This window comes from Saccharomyces cerevisiae, chromosome IV (assembly GCF_000146045.2).
Source record: "Saccharomyces cerevisiae S288C chromosome IV, complete sequence".
Taxonomy (NCBI): Eukaryota; Fungi; Ascomycota; class Saccharomycetes; order Saccharomycetales; family Saccharomycetaceae; genus Saccharomyces; species Saccharomyces cerevisiae.
In genome coordinates, this window is record NC_001136.10 from 1298312 (window position 1) to 1324259 (window position 25948).

At 38.3% G+C, this 25948-nt stretch overlaps 11 protein-coding genes and 1 non-coding gene across 12 annotated transcripts, besides 4 other annotated features; 8 read left to right on the forward strand and 4 right to left on the reverse strand.

Annotated features, from left to right (window-relative positions):
* Positions 1 to 120: 120 nt before the first annotated feature.
* On the forward strand, positions 121 to 2700 carry SYF1 (mRNA splicing protein SYF1; the record flags this gene model as incomplete). The annotated part of the gene is made up of 1 exon (NM_001180724.1): positions 121 to 2700. One exon carries the CDS (start codon positions 121 to 123, stop codon positions 2698 to 2700), a length of 2580 nt encoding a protein of 859 aa, NP_010704.1.
* A 604-nt stretch (positions 2701 to 3304) lies between these two features.
* RPL12B (60S ribosomal protein uL11 RPL12B) lies at positions 3305 to 3802 on the forward strand (the record flags this gene model as incomplete). Its single annotated transcript, NM_001180726.3, has 1 exon — positions 3305 to 3802. One exon carries the CDS (start codon positions 3305 to 3307, stop codon positions 3800 to 3802), a length of 498 nt encoding a protein of 165 aa, NP_010706.3.
* Positions 3803 to 4377: 575 nt separating this feature from the next.
* Positions 4378 to 4457: an origin of replication (ARS435; Autonomously Replicating Sequence).
* A 405-nt stretch (positions 4458 to 4862) lies between these two features.
* On the forward strand, positions 4863 to 6761 carry RAD30 (DNA-directed DNA polymerase eta; the record flags this gene model as incomplete). The annotated part of the gene is made up of 1 exon (NM_001180727.3): positions 4863 to 6761. One exon carries the CDS (start codon positions 4863 to 4865, stop codon positions 6759 to 6761), a length of 1899 nt encoding a protein of 632 aa, NP_010707.3.
* Positions 6762 to 7318: 557 nt separating this feature from the next.
* YNCD0028W lies at positions 7319 to 7401 on the forward strand. Its single transcript has one exon. It is a non-coding gene; the product is annotated as a tRNA-Ser (tRNA).
* A 44-nt stretch (positions 7402 to 7445) lies between these two features.
* Positions 7446 to 8001: an origin of replication (ARS436; Putative replication origin; identified in multiple array studies, not yet confirmed by plasmid-based assay).
* On the forward strand, positions 7956 to 13364 carry HKR1 (Hkr1p; the record flags this gene model as incomplete). Its single annotated transcript, NM_001180728.1, has 1 exon — positions 7956 to 13364. One exon carries the CDS (start codon positions 7956 to 7958, stop codon positions 13362 to 13364), a length of 5409 nt encoding a protein of 1802 aa, NP_010708.1.
* Positions 13365 to 13728: 364 nt separating this feature from the next.
* ARO80 (Aro80p) lies at positions 13729 to 16581 on the forward strand (the record flags this gene model as incomplete). The annotated part of the gene is made up of 1 exon (NM_001180729.1): positions 13729 to 16581. The coding sequence occupies one exon, from the start codon at positions 13729 to 13731 to the stop codon at positions 16579 to 16581; it is 2853 nt and encodes a 950-aa protein (NP_010709.1).
* Positions 16582 to 17014: 433 nt separating this feature from the next.
* Positions 17015 to 19462, reverse strand: SIP1 (Sip1p; the record flags this gene model as incomplete). Its single annotated transcript, NM_001180730.3, has 1 exon — positions 17015 to 19462. One exon carries the CDS (start codon positions 19460 to 19462, stop codon positions 17015 to 17017), a length of 2448 nt encoding a protein of 815 aa, NP_010710.4.
* Positions 19463 to 19734: 272 nt separating this feature from the next.
* CAD1 (Cad1p) lies at positions 19735 to 20964 on the reverse strand (the record flags this gene model as incomplete). The annotated part of the gene is made up of 1 exon (NM_001180731.3): positions 19735 to 20964. The coding sequence occupies one exon, from the start codon at positions 20962 to 20964 to the stop codon at positions 19735 to 19737; it is 1230 nt and encodes a 409-aa protein (NP_010711.3).
* Positions 20911 to 20979: a regulatory region (One of two upstream open reading frames (uORFs) in 5' untranslated region of CAD1 gene, regulate translation).
* A 16-nt stretch (positions 20980 to 20995) lies between these two features.
* Positions 20996 to 21013: a regulatory region (One of two upstream open reading frames (uORFs) in 5' untranslated region of CAD1 gene, regulate translation).
* Positions 21014 to 21075: 62 nt separating this feature from the next.
* On the reverse strand, positions 21076 to 21530 carry DYN2 (dynein light chain; the record flags this gene model as incomplete). The annotated part of the gene is made up of 3 exons (NM_001180732.1): positions 21076 to 21306; positions 21387 to 21409; positions 21506 to 21530. The coding sequence occupies 3 exons, from the start codon at positions 21528 to 21530 to the stop codon at positions 21076 to 21078; spliced, it is 279 nt and encodes a 92-aa protein (NP_010712.1).
* A 222-nt stretch (positions 21531 to 21752) lies between these two features.
* On the forward strand, positions 21753 to 23630 carry SNX41 (Snx41p; the record flags this gene model as incomplete). The annotated part of the gene is made up of 1 exon (NM_001180733.1): positions 21753 to 23630. One exon carries the CDS (start codon positions 21753 to 21755, stop codon positions 23628 to 23630), a length of 1878 nt encoding a protein of 625 aa, NP_010713.1.
* Positions 23631 to 23893: 263 nt separating this feature from the next.
* Positions 23894 to 25075, forward strand: RPN9 (proteasome regulatory particle lid subunit RPN9; the record flags this gene model as incomplete). The annotated part of the gene is made up of 1 exon (NM_001180735.3): positions 23894 to 25075. The coding sequence occupies one exon, from the start codon at positions 23894 to 23896 to the stop codon at positions 25073 to 25075; it is 1182 nt and encodes a 393-aa protein (NP_010715.3).
* Positions 25076 to 25142: 67 nt separating this feature from the next.
* Positions 25143 to 25928, reverse strand: BNA7 (arylformamidase; the record flags this gene model as incomplete). The annotated part of the gene is made up of 1 exon (NM_001180736.3): positions 25143 to 25928. One exon carries the CDS (start codon positions 25926 to 25928, stop codon positions 25143 to 25145), a length of 786 nt encoding a protein of 261 aa, NP_010716.3.
* Positions 25929 to 25948: the final 20 nt, after the last annotated feature.

The following is a 25948-nucleotide window of genomic DNA, read 5'->3' on the forward strand; positions in this document are numbered from 1 at the left end:
CAAGCTTTTCAGTCAAAATAATACAAAAGGAAATAGATAGAAAAAAAGGAAATAATCAGGCCTCCATATTGGACTCAACTATCCTTCAGTACCGCAAAACTTATTGTGTCCATATATCCTATGTCAGCATACATCGCAATGAAAGGAGTAATAACAAACGTCGATGAGAACATAAGAAATGATGAAGATGTGGCTTTTGAGTACGAAATACAAAAGACACCGCAGAACATACTTACATGGAAAAGATATATCGAGTATTGGAAAGAGGAGGGAAGAACTGACAAACAGATTAGGTGGCTATATGAAAGATTTTGTTCACAATTTGTAACAGATACAAGTATATGGGAAGATTATATACGCTGGGAATCAACAAAGGAAGTAGTCGAAACTTCACGTATTTTCTGGCTTTTTCAAAGGTGCCTGAAAAGCTGTGTACGAGATTGTGACAGGATATGTTTGTCTTATTTAGAATTGGCAATTGAACAATATGACTTGGCAATGATAAGGCATGCCTTAGCTTCATCTTTAATGAAAATGGAGAGAGAAATGCATCGGAAAGTTTGGGATCCTGTCATAAAATTTGTGGAAGAAAAAGTTTTACCATTAACGCAACTGGATTCAACTCAAGAAGATGAAGAAGAAAGTACTGATGAAGCTGAATTGATAAATGTACTTTTAGTGAAGGGTTTCACGAAGGGAGGTTTTATTAGCGAGGAAATTAGTGAAAACGGAAGTAGAGGTGATATTTGGTCGTCACATATTTTAGAAAGATACTTAAAAGTGGCTCCTCAGCAAAAACGAAATGAATCGCTGGCAACTCTTGCATTAACTAGAGACAATATTACCATCAAATCAGTATATGAAAAGTATTTGCCACAAGATGAAAATAGTGGGAAGTATCTACCTAGTTCAGAACTGCCTTTTGAATTAAATTTCAATTATTTGGCCAGCCTAGAAAAACTAGGTTTAGATAATCAATATGAGGAGTTCATGAGGCAAATGAATGGCATATATCCCGACAAATGGCTTTTTTTGATCCTATCACTTGCCAAATATTATATCTCTCGCGGGAGGCTTGACAGTTGTGGTGATTTATTGAAGAAAAGTTTACAGCAAACACTTAGGTACAGTGATTTTGATCGCATCTATAATTTCTATTTGCTATTTGAGCAAGAGTGCTCCCAATTTATTCTGGGAAAGCTAAAGGAAAATGACAGCAAATTCTTTAATCAAAAAGATTGGACTGAAAAGTTACAAGCTCATATGGCGACATTTGAATCTTTAATCAACTTATATGATATCTATTTGAACGATGTCGCACTAAGGCAAGATTCCAACTTGGTGGAAACGTGGATGAAAAGAGTGTCCTTGCAGAAGTCAGCAGCGGAAAAGTGTAATGTGTATTCAGAAGCTATACTGAAAATTGATCCCCGAAAAGTTGGTACGCCTGGCTCTTTCGGTAGGCTTTGGTGTTCGTATGGGGATTTGTATTGGAGATCAAACGCAATTAGTACAGCTAGAGAATTGTGGACACAATCTCTGAAGGTACCGTATCCTTATATAGAAGATCTGGAAGAAATTTACCTAAACTGGGCTGATAGAGAATTAGATAAAGAAGGGGTGGAAAGAGCTTTTTCTATCCTTGAAGATGCATTACATGTGCCAACAAATCCAGAAATTCTCCTCGAAAAATATAAGAATGGACACAGAAAAATACCTGCTCAAACTGTTCTATTCAACTCATTACGTATTTGGTCCAAATACATTGATTATCTAGAGGCTTACTGCCCAAAGGATGCAAATTCCTCCGATAAAATATTCAATAAGACAAAAATGGCATACAATACTGTTATTGATTTGAGATTGATCACTCCAGCAATGGCAGAAAATTTTGCATTGTTCTTACAAAATCATTACGAAGTCATGGAAAGTTTTCAGGTGTATGAGAAAACAATCCCTCTGTTTCCCCCCGAAATCCAATACGAATTATGGATTGAGTATCTAGAAGTAGCGACATCACATCAATTGTCATCACTGAGTCCTGAACATATTAGATTTTTGTTTGAGAAAGCACTTAAGAATCTATGTTCAAATGGTATAGACTGTAAAACAATTTTTATCGCTTATAGCGTATTTGAAGAAAGGATAAGTGGTCTGATTAGCAAGAGTATTGAGATATTACGTAGAGGTGCTGTAATAGGTACTGTTAGTGTGAGCACGCACCTCGAAAGTAGACTGCAACTGTGGAGAATGTGTATTTCCAAGGCCGAGTCTACTTTGGGACCATCAGTAACCAGAGAGTTGTACCAAGAATGCATTCAAATTTTACCAAACTCTAAAGCTGTTGAGTTTGTGATTAAATTTTCAGATTTCGAGAGCTCTATAGGAGAAACTATTCGAGCACGTGAAATCCTTGCCTATGGTGCAAAGCTTCTTCCTCCATCCAGAAATACTGAATTATGGGATAGCTTTGAAATTTTTGAGTTAAAACATGGGGATAAGGAAACTTACAAAGACATGTTGAAGATGAAGAAGGTGTTGGAATCCAACATGCTCATTGATTCAGCTAGCGTTAGCCATGAGGAAGGTAACATTAACTTCGTGGCGGCAGCAACCTCGCATGCTCCCAACTCGCATACTCTTACCCAATCAACCTCTTCATATTCGATTAATCCAGATGAAATAGAACTAGATATTTGATATAAGCTATGTAAAATCATGCATCATTTTCGAAACCATAAGTTCTTTTTTGGTGCGGCCTTCTGCAATTACTGATTAAGTAGCAATTTTCCTTCAAACATCCGTGCACTGTGGATGTTTGGGTTGTGTATTTTGCTTTCATAACATACAGATATTTTGTTTAAGGAAGTGAAATAAACAATATCATAAAACAGGTACTTCATAGACCATAAAGCATAACCCAGATTATCCTCTTAGATAGCAATGCTAATGTAAACAGAGATCCGTTTGCGTGACTTTATACTAATATGATATGTCTACTTCGCTTTGTGTTCGAGCAGCCTGGCAGTCCCCTCTAGCCGCTTTTTTCCCTTTCCGAAGGTTTCCGCCTAAGCCCCCTGGCTCTAGGCCGAGAAAATGTTAATGCTCCTTCTACGAGAAAATGCTTGTCGCCACACCAGGACAGGTGCTCGACGACGCTTCCGCTAATCTTTCTCAATGTTGTATCTTCTTTGGCGGTACATTACTAGTATGAAAATGGAATAAAAACAGTACCTAAATTATTTACTTACTTCCCGTTAAAGCAACCCCAAGTGCCCAATAGAAGGATAAATCAATAGTCAATATGCCTCCAAAGTTTGATCCAAATGAAGTTAAGTACTTGTACTTGAGAGCTGTCGGTGGTGAAGTCGGTGCTTCCGCCGCCTTGGCTCCAAAGATCGGTCCATTGGGTTTATCCCCAAAGAAGGTTGGTGAAGATATCGCCAAGGCCACCAAGGAATTCAAAGGTATCAAAGTTACTGTCCAATTGAAAATCCAAAACAGACAAGCTGCTGCTTCTGTTGTTCCATCTGCTTCCTCTTTGGTCATTACTGCTTTGAAGGAACCACCAAGAGACAGAAAGAAGGATAAGAACGTCAAGCATAGCGGTAACATCCAATTGGATGAAATTATTGAAATTGCCAGACAAATGAGAGACAAATCCTTCGGTAGAACTTTGGCTTCCGTTACTAAGGAAATTTTGGGTACTGCTCAATCTGTCGGTTGTCGTGTTGATTTCAAGAACCCTCATGACATCATTGAAGGTATTAACGCTGGTGAAATTGAAATTCCAGAAAACTAAGGTTGTTTATAACATCAAAAATCCATTCCATATATTATTCTGTACTTTTAATTTAAAAGGCTTTAATCTAACATATAAACCAAAATATTTTACTTCACGTTATATTCTTTTTTTTTACTGTTGCAGCAAATTGTAGTCCGGCTGTGTTCAATCAACCGTCTACATGTTGAAATAGATATTTCCATCTATGAAATGGGCCAAATTGTTCATCGACGTAAATATCAGGCAGGTTTCTAGTATTTGACCCTTCTCTTTGCAAATTTTTTGTCTTGACATCCAAGCTTCCTGAAACCCATCTTTCACTTGCTTGTATTATTGTAGAATTATTTCAACGATACCACTCATAACTAAAAAGGCTATCCTTCTTTGCATGTAGCCAATGCATTGAAGTGTTGCTATTGTCCCCGTTCAGGCTCTGCAACTGGATAAAATATCTTATTATGGTGACGGATTAAAATTATTCAATTTAAAAATCCTTCTGCAAATACAAAAAGGAACTTTTGAGTTTTACGTATTCTTATGTATTAGAGTAGAGAATATTTTAAAATAATAAACTAAGATAGTGTGTATCAGTTGTTATTTTATATGTGGTTTATGTTCATTTTTTTTACTTCTCTTTCGTTAATTCCATTTTCATTAACTAAATATATATTTGCCTGAAAAACATTATGTGCATGGCCTTCTTTTCTAATTGAAAGGTTTACATACATCAATGGCATGATAGGATGTTGCAACTTTCAATCTAAACATGGTTGCCATATAAAATATTACTCTAAAAATGTACTAAGGATAAAATTAAACGCTACCTAATCCTGCCGATCATAGGATACCTATTGTATGTTCAAGAAGAAGAAAATAGGTTCAAATTAATAGTTCAATTTAAACTTCGAGTCCATTTTACAATATTAGTTTAATTTTGGGCAATTCTTATAATTTCGGATTAACTAAAGTACCTATATAATTATACCTTATCGCGGCGAAAAAAGTATAAACCACTTATTGTAGTCTTCTAGCGCAGGCCTGCTCATTTTTGAACGGCTTTGATAAAACAAGACAAAGCATGTCAAAATTTACTTGGAAGGAGTTGATTCAGCTTGGTTCCCCCAGTAAAGCATACGAGTCCTCCTTAGCATGTATCGCCCACATAGATATGAATGCCTTTTTTGCACAGGTTGAGCAGATGCGATGTGGCTTAAGCAAAGAAGATCCGGTAGTCTGCGTTCAGTGGAATTCCATTATTGCAGTCTCTTATGCAGCAAGAAAGTATGGTATATCAAGGATGGATACGATTCAGGAAGCACTAAAAAAATGTAGTAACCTCATACCGATCCATACAGCCGTTTTTAAAAAGGGAGAAGATTTTTGGCAATATCATGATGGATGTGGATCTTGGGTGCAGGATCCTGCAAAGCAGATAAGTGTGGAAGATCATAAAGTATCACTGGAACCATATAGGAGGGAAAGTCGCAAGGCGCTGAAGATTTTCAAAAGCGCATGTGATCTAGTCGAAAGGGCGAGTATTGATGAAGTATTTCTTGATTTGGGCCGGATTTGTTTCAATATGCTAATGTTTGATAATGAGTACGAGCTTACAGGCGACTTGAAACTGAAAGATGCATTAAGCAATATTCGTGAGGCTTTTATAGGGGGCAACTATGATATAAATTCCCATCTACCTCTTATACCCGAAAAGATAAAGTCTCTGAAGTTTGAAGGCGATGTTTTCAATCCAGAGGGCAGAGATCTGATCACAGATTGGGACGATGTAATACTTGCACTAGGATCTCAGGTATGCAAGGGTATCAGAGATAGCATAAAAGATATTCTCGGTTATACTACTTCGTGTGGTTTGTCTAGCACCAAAAATGTTTGCAAGTTGGCTTCTAATTACAAAAAACCTGATGCCCAAACAATTGTGAAAAATGATTGTTTATTAGATTTTTTAGATTGCGGAAAGTTTGAAATTACATCATTCTGGACCTTAGGCGGCGTTCTTGGCAAAGAACTAATTGACGTATTGGATCTTCCCCACGAAAACAGTATTAAACACATCAGAGAGACGTGGCCTGATAATGCTGGCCAGCTTAAGGAATTTTTAGATGCTAAAGTTAAGCAATCTGATTATGATCGCTCAACCAGCAATATCGACCCTTTGAAAACAGCAGATTTAGCAGAAAAGTTGTTTAAATTAAGTAGAGGCCGGTACGGTCTGCCCTTAAGTTCTCGCCCTGTTGTAAAAAGTATGATGTCAAACAAAAATCTTAGAGGAAAATCGTGCAATTCCATCGTGGACTGTATTTCTTGGCTTGAGGTCTTCTGCGCTGAGCTTACGTCCAGGATTCAGGATCTGGAACAGGAGTATAACAAGATCGTAATACCAAGAACAGTATCTATATCTTTAAAAACAAAATCCTACGAAGTATATCGAAAATCAGGTCCAGTTGCGTACAAGGGCATCAATTTCCAGAGTCACGAACTCCTAAAAGTAGGCATAAAATTTGTCACGGACCTTGATATTAAAGGAAAGAACAAAAGTTATTACCCTTTAACAAAACTAAGTATGACAATTACTAATTTCGATATTATAGATTTACAAAAAACTGTTGTAGATATGTTTGGCAATCAGGTCCATACTTTCAAAAGCTCAGCAGGCAAGGAAGATGAGGAAAAAACTACCAGCTCGAAAGCTGACGAGAAAACTCCGAAGTTGGAATGTTGTAAATACCAGGTGACTTTTACAGACCAGAAGGCTCTTCAAGAGCACGCAGACTATCATTTAGCATTGAAACTGTCGGAAGGCTTAAATGGTGCTGAAGAATCATCCAAAAACCTTTCTTTCGGGGAAAAAAGATTGTTGTTTTCACGGAAAAGACCAAACTCACAACATACTGCCACACCTCAGAAGAAACAAGTTACATCTTCCAAAAACATCTTATCATTTTTTACAAGAAAAAAATGACCTATTCCAAATAGACAATTATATGGCTTCAGCAACTAAAACGTCCTGATAATATTGCTTTTCCAAAATTTCTAAATGATTCACGGGCGCCAGGTTTTGTTGATAAGAAGAACGAAGTACCTTTAATATCTTATGATCGGAAAATACCGACTGATGACTTTTGAGACTTCGCTTTTGATCAAAGTGATAACATTATGTACAATATTCATACTAGGATTTCTTGATAGAGATTTGGAAGTCTATAAAAAAGAAACAACTTGTTATAATTTATTTTTGTAGACATGACTCACAGAATATTACATACCTTCATAATATATAAGATCCATGTGATAATGAATGCTGGAAGCATGATCTCTGACCTCAGCTGATTGTTCAGGGGACTTAATCAATTAGATGCGTTTAAAGCAGGAATTGGTTTGATACACACAATCTCATGTTACAAAGTAACGCTGTTTAAAAACAAATCTGAAGAATAATAATGCAAGTAATATTATACATCATAAAAAAGTTATACACTATCATTACTCTTCTGAAGACCAGATTACAATACAAATTAAGGCAACTTGGCCGAGTGGTTAAGGCGAAAGATTAGAAATCTTTTGGGCTTTGGCCCGCGCAGGTTCGAGTCCTGCAGTTGTCGTTATTTTTAATGTTTTTATTTGGTAGCAACAAAATTTGTCAGTCAATTTCTTTTGTTTTTTTCTTTAAAAGGTGTAACAACGTTATCACTCAAGTATTCGTTTCTTATTATCAAAAGTCTTAGACTTTCTATTAATAGCAGTTTGTTCTTTTCCACAACGCGCTAAAGATATTTCGCTTTCTGACCCGTTTGGTTGCAGAAAATTTTTTTAACTAATTTAGGAATATTTAGATTAGTTAATTGGAGGGCTTATTCAAAGACAGTAGTTACAGCGATTTAAAAGCAGTGTCCCTCGTAGGCACCTGTAGTCATTTCATTCGTTTGGATATTTCGCTGTACTGCTTCCTGCATTGTAATCAAGAGAAAGTTTACAACTTAGAGCACTAACTTTGTTTGTAAACATTTTCCGTTTATAATCAATTGCCATATCATCAATTTTATTATCATTCTTTAACCAGTAACTAACTGATTCCGCACCCACATTATTGAAATTTTTGCGATATCTTTTTCCTCAACTGACGCAGTCAACAGTCAGAAACAGAGAATGTATAAAGATGGTCTCATTGAAAATAAAAAAAATTTTACTCCTGGTGTCATTGTTAAATGCAATCGAGGCCTATAGTAACGATACAATATATTCAACTTCATACAATAATGGAATAGAAAGCACACCCTCATATTCAACATCCGCGATATCCAGTACCGGATCTAGCAACAAAGAGAATGCAATAACATCAAGCTCTGAAACCACCACAATGGCTGGCCAATATGGTGAAAGTGGAAGCACAACAATAATGGATGAACAAGAAACTGGTACGTCCAGCCAGTATATTAGTGTGACGACGACAACGCAAACTTCTGACACGATGTCATCAGTAAAAAAGTCTACGGAAATAGCGACACCAAGTAGTAGCATTGTACCCACCCCTTTGCAGTCCTATAGCGATGAATCACAAATATCACAAACGCTTAGTCACAATCCGAAGTCCGTGGCGGAGTCAGATAGCGATACAACCTCCTCGGAATCCTCAAGTAGCGTAATAATATCCACATCCGATAGTTCAGCGGTACCGAGGGAAATAAGTCCAATAATAACCACAGATTCTCAAATTTCCAAAGAAGAAGGCACATTGGCTCAAACTTCCAGTATCAGTGAAACAACGAGAATTGCACAAATGGTAACCAGAGTTTCACAAATCTCCAGCATAACGGCAGCTTCAACAATAGATGGCTTTAGTAGTGAATCAACACAAACAGATTTTTCCAACACTGTATCGTTTGAAAATTCAGTCGAAGAAGAATATGCCATGAGCAAATCCCAGCTCTCTGAAAGTTACAGTTCAAGTTCAACCGTCTATTCTGGAGGGGAGTCGACTGCAGACAAGACATCTAGCTCCCCCATTACCAGCTTTTCATCTTCTTATAGCCAAACAACGTCAACTGAAACCTCTGAGAGCAGCCGAGTGGCTGTTGGAGTATCCCGGCCCTCTAGCATAACGCAAACTACATCAATTGATAGTTTTAGTATGAGTGAAGTAGAGCTTTCCACATATTATGACTTAAGTGCTGGCAACTATCCTGACCAAGAACTGATTGTCGATCGCCCGGCCACTTCTTCCACTGCCGAAACATCTTCAGAGGCAAGTCAAGGTGTAAGCCGTGAATCTAACACTTTCGCAGTATCTTCGATTTCCACGACAAACTTTATAGTTAGCAGTGCTTCGGATACTGTTGTTTCAACTTCAAGCACCAATACAGTGCCATACAGCTCTGTCCATTCAACCTTTGTTCATGCGACTTCCTCGTCGACTTATATTTCTTCTTCCCTTTATTCTTCCCCATCCTTATCTGCATCCGTTTCCTCTCACTTTGGCGTTGCTCCTTTTCCATCTGCTTACATATCTTTCTCATCAGTACCCGTTGCAGTATCCTCGACGTACACGTCTTCACCATCGGCTTCTGTTGTAGTACCTTCTGCCTATGCGTCTTCACCATCAGTACCCGTTGCAGTATCCTCGACGTACACGTCTTCACCATCAGCACCTGCTGCAATATCCTCAACGTACACGTCTTCACCATCGGCACCTGTTGCAGTATCCTCGACGTACACGTCTTCACCATCGGCACCTGCTGCAATATCCTCAACGTACACGTCTTCACCATCGGCACCTGTTGCAGTATCCTCGACGTACACGTCTTCACCATCAGCACCTGCTGCAATATCCTCAACGTACACGTCTTCACCATCGGCACCTGTTGCAGTATCCTCGACGTACACGTCTTCACCATCAGCACCTGTTGCAATATCCTCAACGTACACGTCTTCACCATCGGTACCTGTTGCAGTATCCTCGACGTACACGTCTTCACCATCAGCACCTGCTGCAATATCCTCAACGTACACGTCTTCACCATCGGCACCCGTTGCAGTATCCTCGACGTACACGTCTTCACCATCAGCACCTGCTGCAATATCCTCAACGTACACGTCTTCACCATCAGTACCCGTTGCAGTATCCTCGACGTACACGTCTTCACCATCAGCACCTGCTGCAATATCCTCAACGTACACGTCTTCACCATCAGTACCCGTTGCAGTATCCTCGACGTACACGTCTTCACCATCAGCACCTGCTGCAATATCCTCAACGTACACGTCTTCACCATCGGCACCCGTTGCAGTATCCTCGACGTACACGTCTTCACCATCAGCACCTGCTGCAATATCCTCAACGTACACGTCTTCACCATCGGCACCCGTTGCAGTATCCTCGACGTACACGTCTTCACCATCAGCACCTGCTGCAATATCCTCAACGTACACGTCTTCACCATCGGCACCTGTTGCAGTATCCTCGACGTACACGTCTTCACCATCGGCTCTTGTTGTCCTGTCATCTACTTCCACATCCTCTCCATATGATATTGTTTACTCTCCATCAACTTTTGCTGCCATATCATCCGGTTACACGCCTTCACCTTCTGCTTCTGTCGCCATGTCATCTACTTCCTCATCCTCTCCATATGATATTGTTTACTCTCTATCATCTTCTGCTTCCAGATCGTCCATTGCTACATATGAATTTTCACCTTCCCCATCTACTTCTTTACCCACCTCTTCTACTTACACATACTTTTCATCTGCTTATGCGTTTGAATTTTCTTCTGAGCGGTACTCAACAACATCCACAATAGCACCAACTCAAATACATAGCACATTGTCCAGGATTACGGATTTCTTACTGCAGACTTCGATGGCAATCCAAAGTATAGTCTCTCAGCAAATTTCTACAAGCTCAACTTTAAATGACGAAATACATTCAAGCGCGCTTTCCGTTTTCAACCCTTCAGCTTCGAATTTGGTTGAAACTTCTCTGATAATTTCATCGACCCAAGCAAGCATAACAAGCCCCAAAAACTCAGCTAAAATTAGTTCACTACAGAGCCAGCTGTCTAGCAGTACAAAAAATCCATACGATACGGCGAACAAGAATACTGAGACCAGTGGCAGATCCACAGTTGTTTCGAATTTCCTATACACATCTTCCGCGGCGAAACCAGACAATGAAAAGTTTTCCGCTACTCCTACAGAGATAACTACAATTTCAAGTAGCTCGCACGCATATTCTTTATCTATTCCAAGTTCTCATAATTCTGTGACTGGACTATCACATAACTTTGTCGATTCGTCAAAAAGTGCAACCTCATTTGGCTACTCATCCTCATCAATATCTTCAATAAAACTTTCAAAAGAAACAATACCTGCAAGTAAATCTGTTTCAAACACACAAGAAAGAATCACAAGCTTTACATCAACATTACGAGCAAATAGTCAGTCTGAAAAATCCGAAGGGAGGAATTCTGTAGGTTCTTTACAAAGTTCACATATTTCATCTAACCCATCGCTCTCCACAAATACAAAGGTTGATTCGAAAAGTTTATCCAGGAAAGTATCGAAAACCATGGGCGAAAATGGCGAGGAAACCGGCTTAACCACAACAAAGACGCAATACAAAAGTTCTTCTGAAACCAGTGGGTCATATTCTCGGTCTTTTACAAAAATCTCAATTGGACCTGCTACGACTGCAGTTCAAACTCAGGCAAGCACTAATTCAGTATTCACAGCCCCTGCCTTGTCTACCTATCCTACTACTCCGTACCCCTCTCCAAATAGTTACGCATGGTTACCTACCGCTATTATAGTGGAATCATCCGAAACGGGCCCCACTACCGCATCATTCAATCCGTCAATCACTGGTTCACTTCCCAATGCAATTGAACCGGCCGTCGCTGTATCGGAACCCATTAACCACACTTTAATTACCATCGGATTCACGGCCGCTTTGAATTATGTATTTTTGGTTCAAAATCCATTATCTTCGGCTCAAATCTTCAACTTTTTACCTCTCGTTTTGAAGTATCCCTTTTCAAACACCTCATCAGAACTGGACAATAGTATTGGGGAATTATCCACTTTTATTCTTTCATACCGGTCTGGGAGCAGCACAACTACCCTTTCCCCAAAATCCATATCATCATTATCAGTTGTCAAGAAAAAAAAAAACCAGCAGAAAAAAAATGCCACGAAGTCAACCGAGGACTTACATCCTCCACAAGTCGACACATCCTCAATAGCGGTGAAAAAGATTGTTCCCATGGTAGACTCTTCTAAGGCATACATTGTATCAGTTGCAGAGGTATATTTTCCAACAGAAGCCGTAACATATCTTCAGCAATTAATCCTTGATGAAAATTCGACTCTTTATAGCAATCCTCAAACCCCACTGCGAAGTTTAGCTGGTCTAATAGATAGTGGGATCCCATTAGGGGGATTGACGTTATATGGCTCTGGAGATGGTGGTTATGTCCCTAGTTTAACCTCATCAAGCGTCTTGGATTCTTCAAAAGGAAATTCCCAAAACATAGATGGAACTTACAAGTATGGAGCTTTGGATGACTTTATCAATTCATTCACAGATTCTGCATCTGCAGGAAAGTATGCTGTAAAAATAATCATCTTTTTGATTGTTTTAACTATTGGCGTACTCTTGTGGTTATTCGTTGCATTTTTTGCTTTCCGTCATAGAAATATATTATTGAAAAGACACCCAAGGAACTGCATAGGGAAAAGCCTCAATAATGAGAGGGAACTTGAAAGTACCGAGCTTTCCCGCTCTTCTTCTGGAAACCAAGTTTATAATGAAAAGCCGCCAGAATCTGAAAATGAAAGTGTTTACTCTGCGGTAGATGATCATTATATTGTGACTGGCGAAAACACAGTCTATAATACTATTCACAGATTACATTATACCATTAATGATGACGGTGATCTATTGTACAGGGACGCAATCCCCCTCGATTTTGATCAAACCAATGGGGATGATGGTTCGGGAATAGACAGTATAGTAAGAGACTGCGTGTATGACAAAAACCAAGATGCTACGGAAGCCTTCTTGAATGATGAGGAGTCCATATCAGGCATTCTAGATGTTGATGAAAATGGTGATATTCGATTATACGACAGTTATTCTGACAATGAAGAGTCAAACAGTTTTCACTTGCCAGACGAAGTTATTGAAAACTATAACAAGAACCATTTGTGCGAAACTAAACTTCATGGACTAGGCACTGAATCATGTACTACAGATGATCCCGATACTGGAAATCAAATTACGAATGAGTTTTCTACAGGGAGTCAGACATGTTTGCCAAGTACCGCTTATACCACACCCCTTCATACAAATTCGATTAAACTTCACACATTACGCTACACAGAATCTTCACTACCAAAGCCAAATCAGACTCTTTTCTCTAATCTTGAAGATTTAGAAATAGAGGATATTGACGACAATGGTAGTGTTTCAGATGTACATATCGAGGAGCTGGATGCTTTAGACGAAGAACTTTATAAGAGAATGTCGAAAGTTATAAAACAACAGAACCATCAAACGACAAAAATATAGCGAAAAATGATTATTGACTGTGCAATAAACGCTGCTGGAAGGGGCGCTTGCAACAAAAGATGATCACAAAAATTGATACCCATTAATACACATAGGCTCACGCCATTACTATTATTATATATATCATCAAGTATTGCATTTGTAATTTTATGAGTCCTTCTTAGTAATACATGAAGGCTTTTTTTTAATATTTTCGGAATCAACGAGAGTACACTATTCTATCCGATGATAACCGAGATAAATGAAGATAGTAACTAACCAATGAAAAAAGAGCGAGAATAAATTAAAGCAATAATATCAAGTTAGTCGTGGGAATATATGATCCACGCATAATAAGGTTACATTAAGCACTGCTTTATCCTCTATGTCTGCTAAGAAAAGGCCTTCGGGAAACGCAGCATTTGAACTTCCAAAACGGAGAAGAACCTACCAAGCTTGCATCAGCTGCAGATCAAGGAAGGTGAAATGTGATCTTGGTCCGGTTGATAACCCACACGACCCACCGTGTGCACGTTGCAAAAGGGAGCTAAAAAAATGTATTTTTAGCTCTAATAAGGGAACTTCGAACGACTTGCCTCCTAATTCGATTAATGCAATAAGTCTGCCATCTCTAGGTAAGAGTAAGCAAGAGATACAAAATGACTCAACGAGCCCAATTTTATCGGATGTACCTTTGTCAAGAAAAGGGATTAGCAGTGAAAAATCATTTAAATCAGAAGGGATGAAGTGGAAGCTTGAACTTTCCTCCATGCAGAACGCCCTAGAGTTTCTGGCCCAAGCTGCTGGAACTGTAGCAAAAGAAGGCGCAAAAGAAATCATAAAAGAGAAGTCCACAACACCGAAACCACTGAAAAGTTCTTTGGATGCGACAAATAAATCTGCTACGGACGAGGGGTTGAAACGACTTTCAAAAAGTGACAGTACTAACACACTTTACGAAAATACAGCAGATATGCTTAACCACACGCTGAATACGAATAGGAAAACATCACAATTAATGGAAGAAATCGGGAAAGTGAGACCTCCACCTACCCGGAAAATTGACGACTTCGATTACATCGGTCCAGATAGCTTGCTTACTAAAGAGGAGGCGATTGAACTCATAGAGGCATTTTTTCTCACGATGCACCCATTCTTTCCCAATATCCCACTTCAATTGCATGATCCGAAAGAATTAGCAGAATATCCAATTTTGTTTTGTGCAATTTTGACTGTTTCTGCTCGCTATCATCCTTTCGATACTTTAGGATTAGACAATGGAGAAGATGGGATGAGACACATTGAAGTTCACGATAAATTATGGGTGTATTGCCAGAAGCTTATATCTCAAACAATTTGGGCAGAGGCTAGTACTAGGTCAATTGGCACCGTGCTTGCTTTCATAATTTTCACGGAATGGAACCCAAGGAGTATCCACTATAAATGGTCTGACTATGCAAATGATCCTGAGTTAAATAATGTCAACGCTAGAGGAAGTAAGAATATTAGTACGAGGAAGGACGAAGAAGGATTGACCGGTGTCGGCGCAATCCGTAGAAGCGACCGAATGTCATGGATGCTGACAGGGTCTGCAGTAAGGCTGGCGCAAGATATGGGATTCATTGAAAACAGCTCAAAAGTATTCATTGTCACTCATATATCTGAGACTACCAGTGCTATGAATATGAATCAAAGATCCTTATTAGCAGAATCATTCAGCGTTTTAAACTTGAATTTAGGAAAAATTGAAAACGATGGAAATGAAAGCAATGAGGATTACCTTGGGAATGAAAAATTTTATCTGAATGAGATTTTGCCTGATGAAGAAAGTAAACTAAGGTGGAAGAGAGTTTTTGAAAACTCAGAAAATGACCACGACAACGAGAAAAATTTTTTGACTGATTGGGAGAGGGAGTTTTTAAACGATGAGTATGTTCTATATTATTCTAATAAAAAAGATGATACTAATCTAGCACAGAATCACATACCACCATTTCCACTAAGATTCTCATTCGCCCAAAGAGCAAAAATAGAGATCATTCGAATCCTATCCATAGCATATGAGACGATTTACTGTGAGAAGAATAAGAGGAAATTGGCAACGACAGATCAGAGACACAACCTCTCTGTCCTAAGTGTTTTTTCTCCCTTGATAGAGGGCTGGCTCAGTAACTACAGAGAGCTTCTTGTACCCCTTTCTGATGTCCCTTTCTCACTAGCAGATAGGAAGAACAAAAAACAAATATTTGATAACATCGATAGAATAAATGGTGAAAGTATTATCACAGATTTCAATTATTGTCAACTTTATATCTTTTCCCTCGCACTGCAAGTGGATGGGAAAACAAGCAGATTGAATATGAATGAAATTGTGACAAGCGCGAGGTATGTGGAATTAGCATACAGATCTGCAAAAGAAATATTGAGTTCTGCAAAGCGAGTTTCAAGGCAAGGAATGCTAAAATACATGCCCGTAAGATGGGTAATACGAATAATTAGATCCATTGCGTTCATAGTAAAATGCTACCTAACACTTACTGGTAGTGAACTGGCAACAAATCCAGATGCCAGAAACATTTTAAAATTAAGTGCAATATCGGTTGACGAAACATTCGATATCATCCGTGACACTGCGGTTACTTTGAAAGAAGCTACACCAGATGAATTACATCTATGTCAAAGATACGCAGCCATATTAATGTACTTATGTACAGAGATGAAACTTCGAAAAAAATCTTACTTAGAACGACCACCCTTATTAAGAGATGGCACCACTCCTCTAGAGAGCAATCGCGAATCCTCACTGGAGGGACAAGACTTAACTAAGAAGCCAATATTCTCTAAACGTATTGGATATAATAAAACCGAGACTACTTTTGAACCCTCGGAAAGGCCTTTGACGGAGGAAATTAATAGCAATTCTCAGAATTCAAATGATACATCTTCTAAAGGTATCGTTGATCCTTTTGTTGAACAAAACAACGATATCACAACAGCGTTACTGAACAATGAACTCTTCCAAGGTCCATCTCTATCTGACGAGGTTACAGATTGGTTCGGTGCTAGTGAAGATATCGGGCTTGAATTTGTAGAACCATGGACAGAACTTATTGAGCAACGATATATGCAATGTGGAGATGGTGATAATAATAATTTCGAAAATTTATACAACTTGTTCGTGAATAGTAATAACATCAATAATGATATTAATAACTCAAGGCCAATAACGCGTAAATAAGTAGATATCAAAGAATTACGTCATCAACCAAGACAACCGCACTATTCGTAAAAATGATTTTAAATACAAAGACAGAATAACAGGGGAAGATGGAGGTATATAATAATGCGAATGCTTCATAATACTATGACTGGTTTTCCATTGGGCATATGAGATGATTTTACGGCTCAATCACTACTTATATATGATTTCTATAACAAAGCAGGCCATTACACATTAGGAACGGCTATCTATTACATAAGAATATGCAGCAAATTCGTTGGATATGTTAAAGTATATTCCACGCATGCTGAGAAGTGGATTGCCAGAAACGTGACGTGAAATACCTACTAGAACAAAAAAAAAAGGAATGCAAACGTTCTAGGAGCCATAGGAATCAAAAAGAAAAAAATTGAATTAATAGAGTTCGTGAGAATCATTGCGAATTGAGATTCTAATTACTGATCTGAGACTTTTGTGTTTTATAATAACAAGGTGCATAAACTACTTGAGTGATAAATTTCCCCTCATATCTAGTAGTGCAAGCTACGCTGATTATTTCATCTCTAATACTGCTTGTCAGTAAATGGTTCAAATTCACGTGGGGTATAATATGATTTATCGCACCTTCATCCCTCTCATGTGATTCTGAATTCTGATTGCTTTGGTTTAGTATTCTGTTCAGATAGGATGAATTCAGGTATATGGGCAAGTCAGGAACTGGGTATCTACTTAGAAAAACCGCCTCTGCTGTTTCTGCATCAATATTACCGCCTTGCTGTAAAGTAGCAAATAAATCATCTTGATTACAGTCAACAACTCTATGTGTAAAGCTGGGAGGTTCTTGGGGATGCACGTCATCAGAATCTCCTTTTACAGAAATCGTAGAGCCGTCACCTATATTAAATAAATTTGGTATTTCGTTCGAATACACCAACCTCTCAGGCTTGACCTCGGCCATCAAATCCAAACTGCTAGCCTTCAGACGTACAAATGAGTCACGCATATTTATTGAACTGGACCTACTTAAGCCTCTATAATCTGAAAACGGTGTACTTGGCCTTTCAACACCCTTAGCAGAATAGTAGGAAGATTTTCGAGAGGAAGAAGGAAATCTTTTAAGTTCCGGTCTCTTGGGCAATTCTTCATCCAGTGTTGGCTCTACTTGCGAGTCGATGTCTGCTTCGTTTCTAAATGGCTCGATCGTATGATAACCGGGCAATACTTCAAACCAGTTGACAAAATTGCCTTCTGAATCCGTAGCTGTAGGAAGAAAATTTGAGTGAGTCAATATACCATTGATGGAGAATTGCAGTCTATAAATTCCTGCAGGCAAAAAAAGATCTGGAACAAACCATTCCTTATGCACATCATCATAAACCATGCGGATCCTAGGATTTAACTGTTTTTCTGAGTCTAAACTTGCATTCTCATCCAAGGTAAGCTCTCTTTGCTCTTTAAGAGCAGAAGCAATATCCGTGCTTACTATAAAGACTTCCGTGGTTGCAGCCACGGTACCATCGTCTTTCCATTTTAGAACAACTAAAGTATTTTCGGTGGAGTTTGTTGATGATATTGAAGACATACTCGACATGGAATTAGAGTGATGCGATATTTCTCTATGCTGCGGTGCAGAGTATTGACTTTCATTGTCGTTAATAATTGGATGTAGTGGATGCAAAGGCTGCAAATTCAAACCGTTTGTTAAGATACTCTTTCTTGATTGTAAAGAATGCAAAGAAGCAAATGAGGATCTTCTCGAATTTGAAACCGACCTTATTTTTTTATTCTGGGCTTTCTTTGTCTTATTATGGTGCTTATTTAAATCTCTTTCCATCAAGGTCTTATCACCGTACAGTTTCATCATCATTTTTGCAGTAGCAGATATAGGTGCGGTAAAATCGTCGTTGGAGCCTCCCGCGTTTCCCTTGTTACGGGTGTTATTTTCAATATTTCCATTGTTATTAGCGTGGCTTATCCTTTCTGCAGTATACATTGAATTAGAGGAATTCACCCTTGAAAGACGTTGCATATCCTTTTTTAAAGCATTTTGTAAAAGAGACTGGTTCAAAACCATATCTTCACTTTGAAGTACGCCTGCTTCTGCATCTACACTATCACTGTTTCCCTCTTTATCCATTTGAGAGTTCTCAGAAAATGTTTCGTCGTTATTGAGATATTGATATTGGTATGCATGGATAGATGGTTTCTTTGAATAGGGTTGTCTTACAGGAATATCAATGGAATCCGTCTTGGTCAAGGCGGGAAGTGATGCTGAATGCACCGATGAAGACCTCGTTGGAGAAGGGGAAGCAGTAGCTGAACTTTCTAAAAGATTTTTTTTCAAAGCTATGATGCTTGAGCGATGCCTTTCATGGTGTGGTTTGTCGTTTCTTTCATTTTCTGTTGTTTCGTCAACCATGGTGTAATTCAAAGTAGACAGATCATCCAGATCACTTTTAGTTCGTTTGACAGTGGCCATTGATGGACCTGGGCTCAAAAACGACGGAGATTTCACCTGCTCTTCGGGTGCACCCACATCGTGATCATCACTTAAAGTCAAATTGGCCAACGTAGTGTCATTTACGTCTGCGGCAGAGGACAAAGAATAATCCTTTTTGAATAGATGGGACGGGCCCTTATCGATAGTAGTATCACTGCTCATGCGCCCATCACAATCTGTCGATGGATCGTGAGATGCAAGTAATTGCATTCTAGGGGGAATGGCACCATTATGTTCGCTAGTATGACTGGCGCGTCTCTTATGAGTACTCTTCCTATTGTTAAACAGTTGAGAGGTTATGCTTCCCTGACGATCTTTATTGAATGCATCATGAAAATGATGTCCATGCTCCTTTTTGGTTGAATGCGATGGATCCTGAGTAGAAGGACTGTTTCCCATGGCGGCTGCAACAACTATATAATATGACAGTTCAACTTTCCAAGATGTCAGTCCACACGCAAAAAAAGAAGTGCAAATGAAAGAAACACTAGGTAAGACACCTTGTTTATGTAGGTATCCACTTGTATCGGATATATCTACCATTGTTAATTGTCAATAGTATTCCATCAGAGACAATGGTAAAAAGACAAAAAAGGTATAATCATCGTACAAAGCGATCAATATTACATGCTCTCATCCAACATTATGTATACTCAAGATATGTTTATATGCTACAGGAGCTGTCTAACCAGAGCACTCTGTAAGTCGCGAGCTTTGACTACTATTTTGCAGTCATCTGTACATTTTGCCTTGATTATTAATTCGCTGCATAAATCATCTATGTCCAACGATGAATATTTTGGTAGGGAGGAGATCTCTTCGAGAATGTGGTAGCAAGACGCTTTTCCATTCGATATGGCGCTGCTAATGTGTTCAATTGCTTCAGATTGGGTTCGAATTGTTTTAGTATGAGAAGCAGCCACCGGAAGCACCGAAGCTAGAGATTTCTGATTCAACAGGTGGCTTGTTATTAAGTCGCATTTGATCTCCTTATTTGAACATGGTTTGGTCCCGATACACTTGCGGTTGCAAATATTATTACACTGGCTCCCTACAGCAAGGGGAAGCACGCTGGGGAATAAAGTATCATCTTCTGTCTCGTATGGAAGATACTTTTGGTCAATTTCACATTGACATGCTGACGTATCTATTTTTTCAGCGGTCAGGCGTTCAGAGTGCTGAGGAAAGTAGTTATGAATGTCGTAATCTAAAGCTTCTAGACCAGTCTGTCTATCATTGGAGACAAGATCGAGACTGAAATCTGGCATTTCACTACCATTAATACTTTCGTCACCGATGGTAACGGCACCTGTTCGATTTCCGGGGGGAGAATCCCACGAATTGGTTAAACTGGGAGCGTTCCATGAGCCTATGTTCCACATAACTTTCTCATTCTCTTGAGTGTGCGGCTGTACTTCTATACTTGTGTTCACAGTCATGTTTTCATCTGAATTAGGCGATGGCAATTCCTTTGCAGCCTTGCTAACTGCTGTACTTGTTCCTTTTTCGTTTTCCCTTTTCTGTTGTTCTTGCAGATCATCGAGGAAGGCTAATATTCTTTCATCATCAGAATTCTTAGCTCTATATTTTGTAATTTCCGACAGTAAACTTTTTAAAGAACATAGTAAAAAGTCCGTGGTAGTCTTATTCTGCGCATCTTTCTGTTCTAGTAACTCTACCCTCTCTTGCAAACTCTTCATTTTGGCTTCTTTCCTATCTCGGAACGCTCGTTGAGCTGCCCTATTCTGGGCAGTCCTCCTACTCTTAGCTTCAGAGTCAATCCTTTTTCTGCCTGGTCTGCCCACCTTCCTCTTAGGTGTTCCATCTTTATTTAGCAACATTTGCTTCTTCATGTCACCTGCTAAATATATTTGCTGACCTTTCCGAAGGATATTGCCCATTTATCTTAACTGGTCGTTCCATTGCTTATATGTCGTCCTTAAAAGTAACACCCCATTCGTATGAAAGTATAATAGTAATTGATTATCGATTAACTATTGAAGAAACACTATTTATGCTGTTTTGAAAACTAAAAACGCCAGTGGACCGATATAGAAATAAACAAAATGGCCCTTTTCGTGTGTCACGTAGCTCCCAAAGTTCTTTCCGACAATCACATGCCAGGTATTGCCGTATTTGACATCCAATTGCTTCTTTACCGTCCCAGCAATGTCTCTTTCCAACTGGTACTTGTCCAGAGCATCTTTACTGATGGTTAAAATATCCTCTTTCAGCTTGTCGGTCTAAGTTTTCTCCTTGTTAGTAAATATATATATTCAAATGTACACACACAAAACATGTATATCATGGCACAATTACATACTATGTCAGACGCCTTAACAATAGCTGCAATTCATGGAAGAAAACCTCACTCTTCCTCGAGTTAGTAAAGAAAAATTGTATTGAAAGTCACAAAATTGTGACTGAGATTAACTGACATACGCGTACTCTTATTTTCATCGCTCATTTTGGTTTTAATTTGCTCTTCTTTATGTCGTTTCCCAGTTTCACTTTTTACCCTGGCAGTAGTTTTGGAGGCTTTCCTTTTCTGCAGTTTCGCTAGTTTGTAATCTCCATTTAAAGGGAAAAGAGAACCAGGCAACAAGATAAAGAGATAAGGGATAGAGACATAAATAGACATCTATACACGTAGTGAGTAACAACGGATACTACTACACATACAGAAAAAATGGACTACAACATATTTGAGGCGGTACATGAACAACAAAGCAGCACATCTGACATGGATCTCTCAGAAGAAGATAATAATCCATTCGTCGGCACTCATCACCTATATGCTTCTGGAATTGGGACTACTATCGGCGAAGCTCGCCCAGAGAACGAAAATTCGCCCCCTTCTTCATCGTCTTTGCCATCTAGCCCGGCACATTCCTCTTCTGCTGGCTCTTCCAGAGCATCTACGTCATCTTCAACCTCTTCTCATGCCGTAGTGGAAGCAGATGCGGAAACTGAACCTTTTGTTTCCTTGTCGATGTCTACTACTGCTACTATTAGCAAATTTACTCCCCACGATATGAATGGGACACAGCAGATCCAAATCATTGATGCCGGCGATTTCAAAGATCCATGGGGGAAACACGCTATCGGTTACGTAATTCTATATGAAAACAACAAGATTATCAGAAGGTACTCTGAATTTCATTCTTTGAGGCAATCTCTAACTAGACTCCTTCCTACGATAATTATTCCACCCATTCCATCCAAGCATTCTCTTCTCAAATACATATGGAGTCCCATAAACGCAGCAAATGATTCCAAAATTATCTCCACCAGGAAGAAAATGCTCAATTCATTCTTGTCTAACTGTCTGAACATTCAAGAAATAAGCAACGATATTGTTTTTCAAAAATTTCTAAACCCTGAATTTAATTGGAAAGATGTTTTAAGTTCGTCGCCGATAATCATACTACCTTTGAATAACCTTTTAGCTCCACCTTTAAGCCCAACAAAACCAAGCCCCCTTCATTCTATTTTACCTATTCCATCCAACTCGTCTCTGAGAAACTATAATTCGATTTGGCAACAACACATCACAGTAAAAAGTCATAATGAAATTTCCAACCTCCCAACAGAAATTTTACAAAACGAATCTCAATTTACACATATTGAAAATTTATTCCAAAATTATAAGCGAATAATCACCCATTTATTAAAAAACATAAGATCAAATAAATCTCATTTCCACTCCTTGTCCACGTATTTTGCTGAATTAGGCGCATATTATAATGCTTTTAGTTTGGAAAATGACATAACCATGCCCAACAGCCTTCGCGAATCTGAAAACAATTCAAACAACCCAATGATGGAAATTATTAGTCATATTGAAAAGACAGGCCATTCATTCGATGTTATATACATTTCTTCCGAGATCTTAATAGAAAAGTACACCTCTATTCTTGAGGACCCCATTAATGAGTTATTGCAGTTCTTAAATGAGTCATTCAAAGTTCTAAATTTCAAGAAATTAAAGTTTTTGCAATTTAAAATATTAGAGAGGCTAATTATCGAAAAAGAAACGAAACTTTCGAGTCTCACTGAGATTGAAAACCAACTGCAGAAGATTAATGAAAGTTTAACGCGGTCGACTATATTGACAGATGAAAATTACAAAGATACAAAGGCTGCTGACCTGACATTTGTTAAAAAGGACGTAAGATCGCTATCGAAGTCAAGTTCAAATTCAAGCTCCAGTGGACACCAAAACGAAATTCATATAGGCGCAAGTAAACTAAACTATAAAACGTCTACGCCAACAATGAATCTCAATAAATTAGAAATCAAACAATTGACTGAACAAGAAAGATCTAAACAGATCAAACAGTTGAACCAAGATTTATCCAAATTGAAAGATTGTCTATCAATCTGTATATCAGACATGCTAGAAATTAACAATTCGTCATACAACAGCTTAATGCATACATATAACCATATTAATTTGACCATTGGAAAGATCTTGAAACTTTTCGCAGCTAGCTTCAAAGCATGGATCAAAGAATGTCTGAAGAATTGGAAACTGGCAAAGTTACAAATCGACGAGGCCCTATAAAAAGCATTACCGTCACGCATCGTGTTGCAAATAGCATATACATATATATATATATATATATACATATAACGTATACGTTAGAAAAATTTGAATACACACATTCATTTATCCTATTATTATCATTTTCATTCTTACCCGCTCCCCGCTTTCATCCGGTGGCAAAAGTAAGAACAAATAAAAGCTAGACCTAGATTGAAGAAACTATTAAGTACCAAAAAGCAAACAGTGGGCACACGCGAGGAAACCACATTATATTTCGCAAGATGTTTAATAATCATGAAATTGACACCATATTAAGCACTCTCCGCATGGAGGCAGATCCCTCTTTGCATCCTTTATTCGAACAATTTGAGAAATTTTATGAAGAGAAATTGTGGTTCCAATTGTCCGAATCCTTGACTAAATTTTTTGATGATGCTAAATCTACACCATTGAGGCTCAGATTATATGATAACTTCGTTTCTAAATTTTATGATAAAATCAACCAATTGTCAGTAGTAAAGTATCTACTTGCCTCTTTGAAGGATTCTAAGGATTTCGATGAGTCTTTAAAATATTTGGATGATTTGAAGGCTCAATTTCAAGAATTGGACTCTAAAAAACAAAGAAATAATGGATCAAAAGACCATGGTGATGGTATTTTGTTGATAGATAGCGAAATTGCTAGAACTTACCTGTTAAAGAACGACCTCGTTAAGGCAAGAGATTTATTAGATGATTTGGAAAAGACATTGGATAAAAAGGATTCCATTCCATTAAGGATAACAAACAGCTTCTATTCTACAAATTCCCAGTATTTTAAATTTAAAAATGATTTCAATTCTTTCTACTACACAAGTCTATTATACCTTTCTACCTTAGAACCATCTACAAGCATTACTTTAGCCGAACGTCAACAATTGGCCTATGATTTGAGTATCTCAGCATTGTTAGGTGACAAAATCTATAATTTTGGCGAACTATTACACCATCCAATAATGGAAACTATAGTCAACGATTCCAATTACGATTGGCTTTTCCAATTATTAAATGCTCTAACCGTTGGTGATTTTGATAAATTCGACTCATTGATAAAAGTTCAAATATCAAAGATTCCTATATTGGCTCAACATGAATCATTTTTACGACAAAAAATTTGCCTAATGACATTAATTGAAACAGTTTTTGTCAAAAATATTAGGATGCTTTCATTTGAAGATATTTCAAAGGCTACACACCTACCAAAGGATAATGTCGAACACCTGGTCATGAGAGCCATAAGTTTGGGTCTATTAAAGGGTTCTATTGACCAAGTAAATGAACTCGTTACCATCTCCTGGGTCCAACCAAGAATCATAAGTGGTGACCAAATTACAAAGATGAAGGACAGACTGGTTGAATGGAACGATCAAGTAGAAAAACTGGGCAAAAAAATGGAAGCTCGTGGCCAATCCATCTGGGTTTAGGCCATTGGCAGTTATATATAAAACACACACGCACACATATATATAAATGCAGAAATAAAATCAACTATCAACAAATATTGTCAAAAATATACTTCGCAACTTTACCATTCTTATAAACATCATTATGCAAACCCAAATCGTCCAAATACAACTTGAAACTTAACTGATAATCCTGAAGACAAGAAATTAAACAATTAGTTTGTCTTAACGTTAATAACTCGTCGCTATAAGAATGCACTAGGTGCATATCAATACTGAAGCGAGAAAGGGCTTTCTTCACGTAAGGCATTACTCTCGAGGGCTCTTCCTCGTACATTTGAATACCATCAGGGAAGGCAAGTCTTGTAAAACAATCATACTCTGGGTATTCTACCAACAGTTCCTTTAACGAGTATATACCATCCAATAGAAATACTCTCTTCACGATCTGCAAAAGTCCCAACATTTGCAATTGCGCTTCACTCATTTTTTCTTGAGGATCTTTGAGTGCAGCTAATATCTGCCAAATAAAGGTAGCTCCAACGGAATGTCCCACCATATTAATGTTCGTTAATCCCTTTTCTTTAACAAGCCTTGTTATATTTGACACAGCATCATATAAGTTTCTTGGATTTGTGATCTCTGGTGATAACCTGTATTCTATAGAGTATTGACAAACCGTTGACTCAGTATCCATTGATTTGATGGTATTGGCTAATTGATTAAAATCATTGGGCGTATTCTCAGGATCGTTCCATGCACCTCCATGAATGTATATGACAGCCTCTCTAGTGTTTTGTGAGATTTCTTGGAATGTCAATGTCTTGTTGAATAGTGTTATATCTGGTGAAATGGCTCTTACGGTATTTGACATATTCACGACAGCCTCTGAGC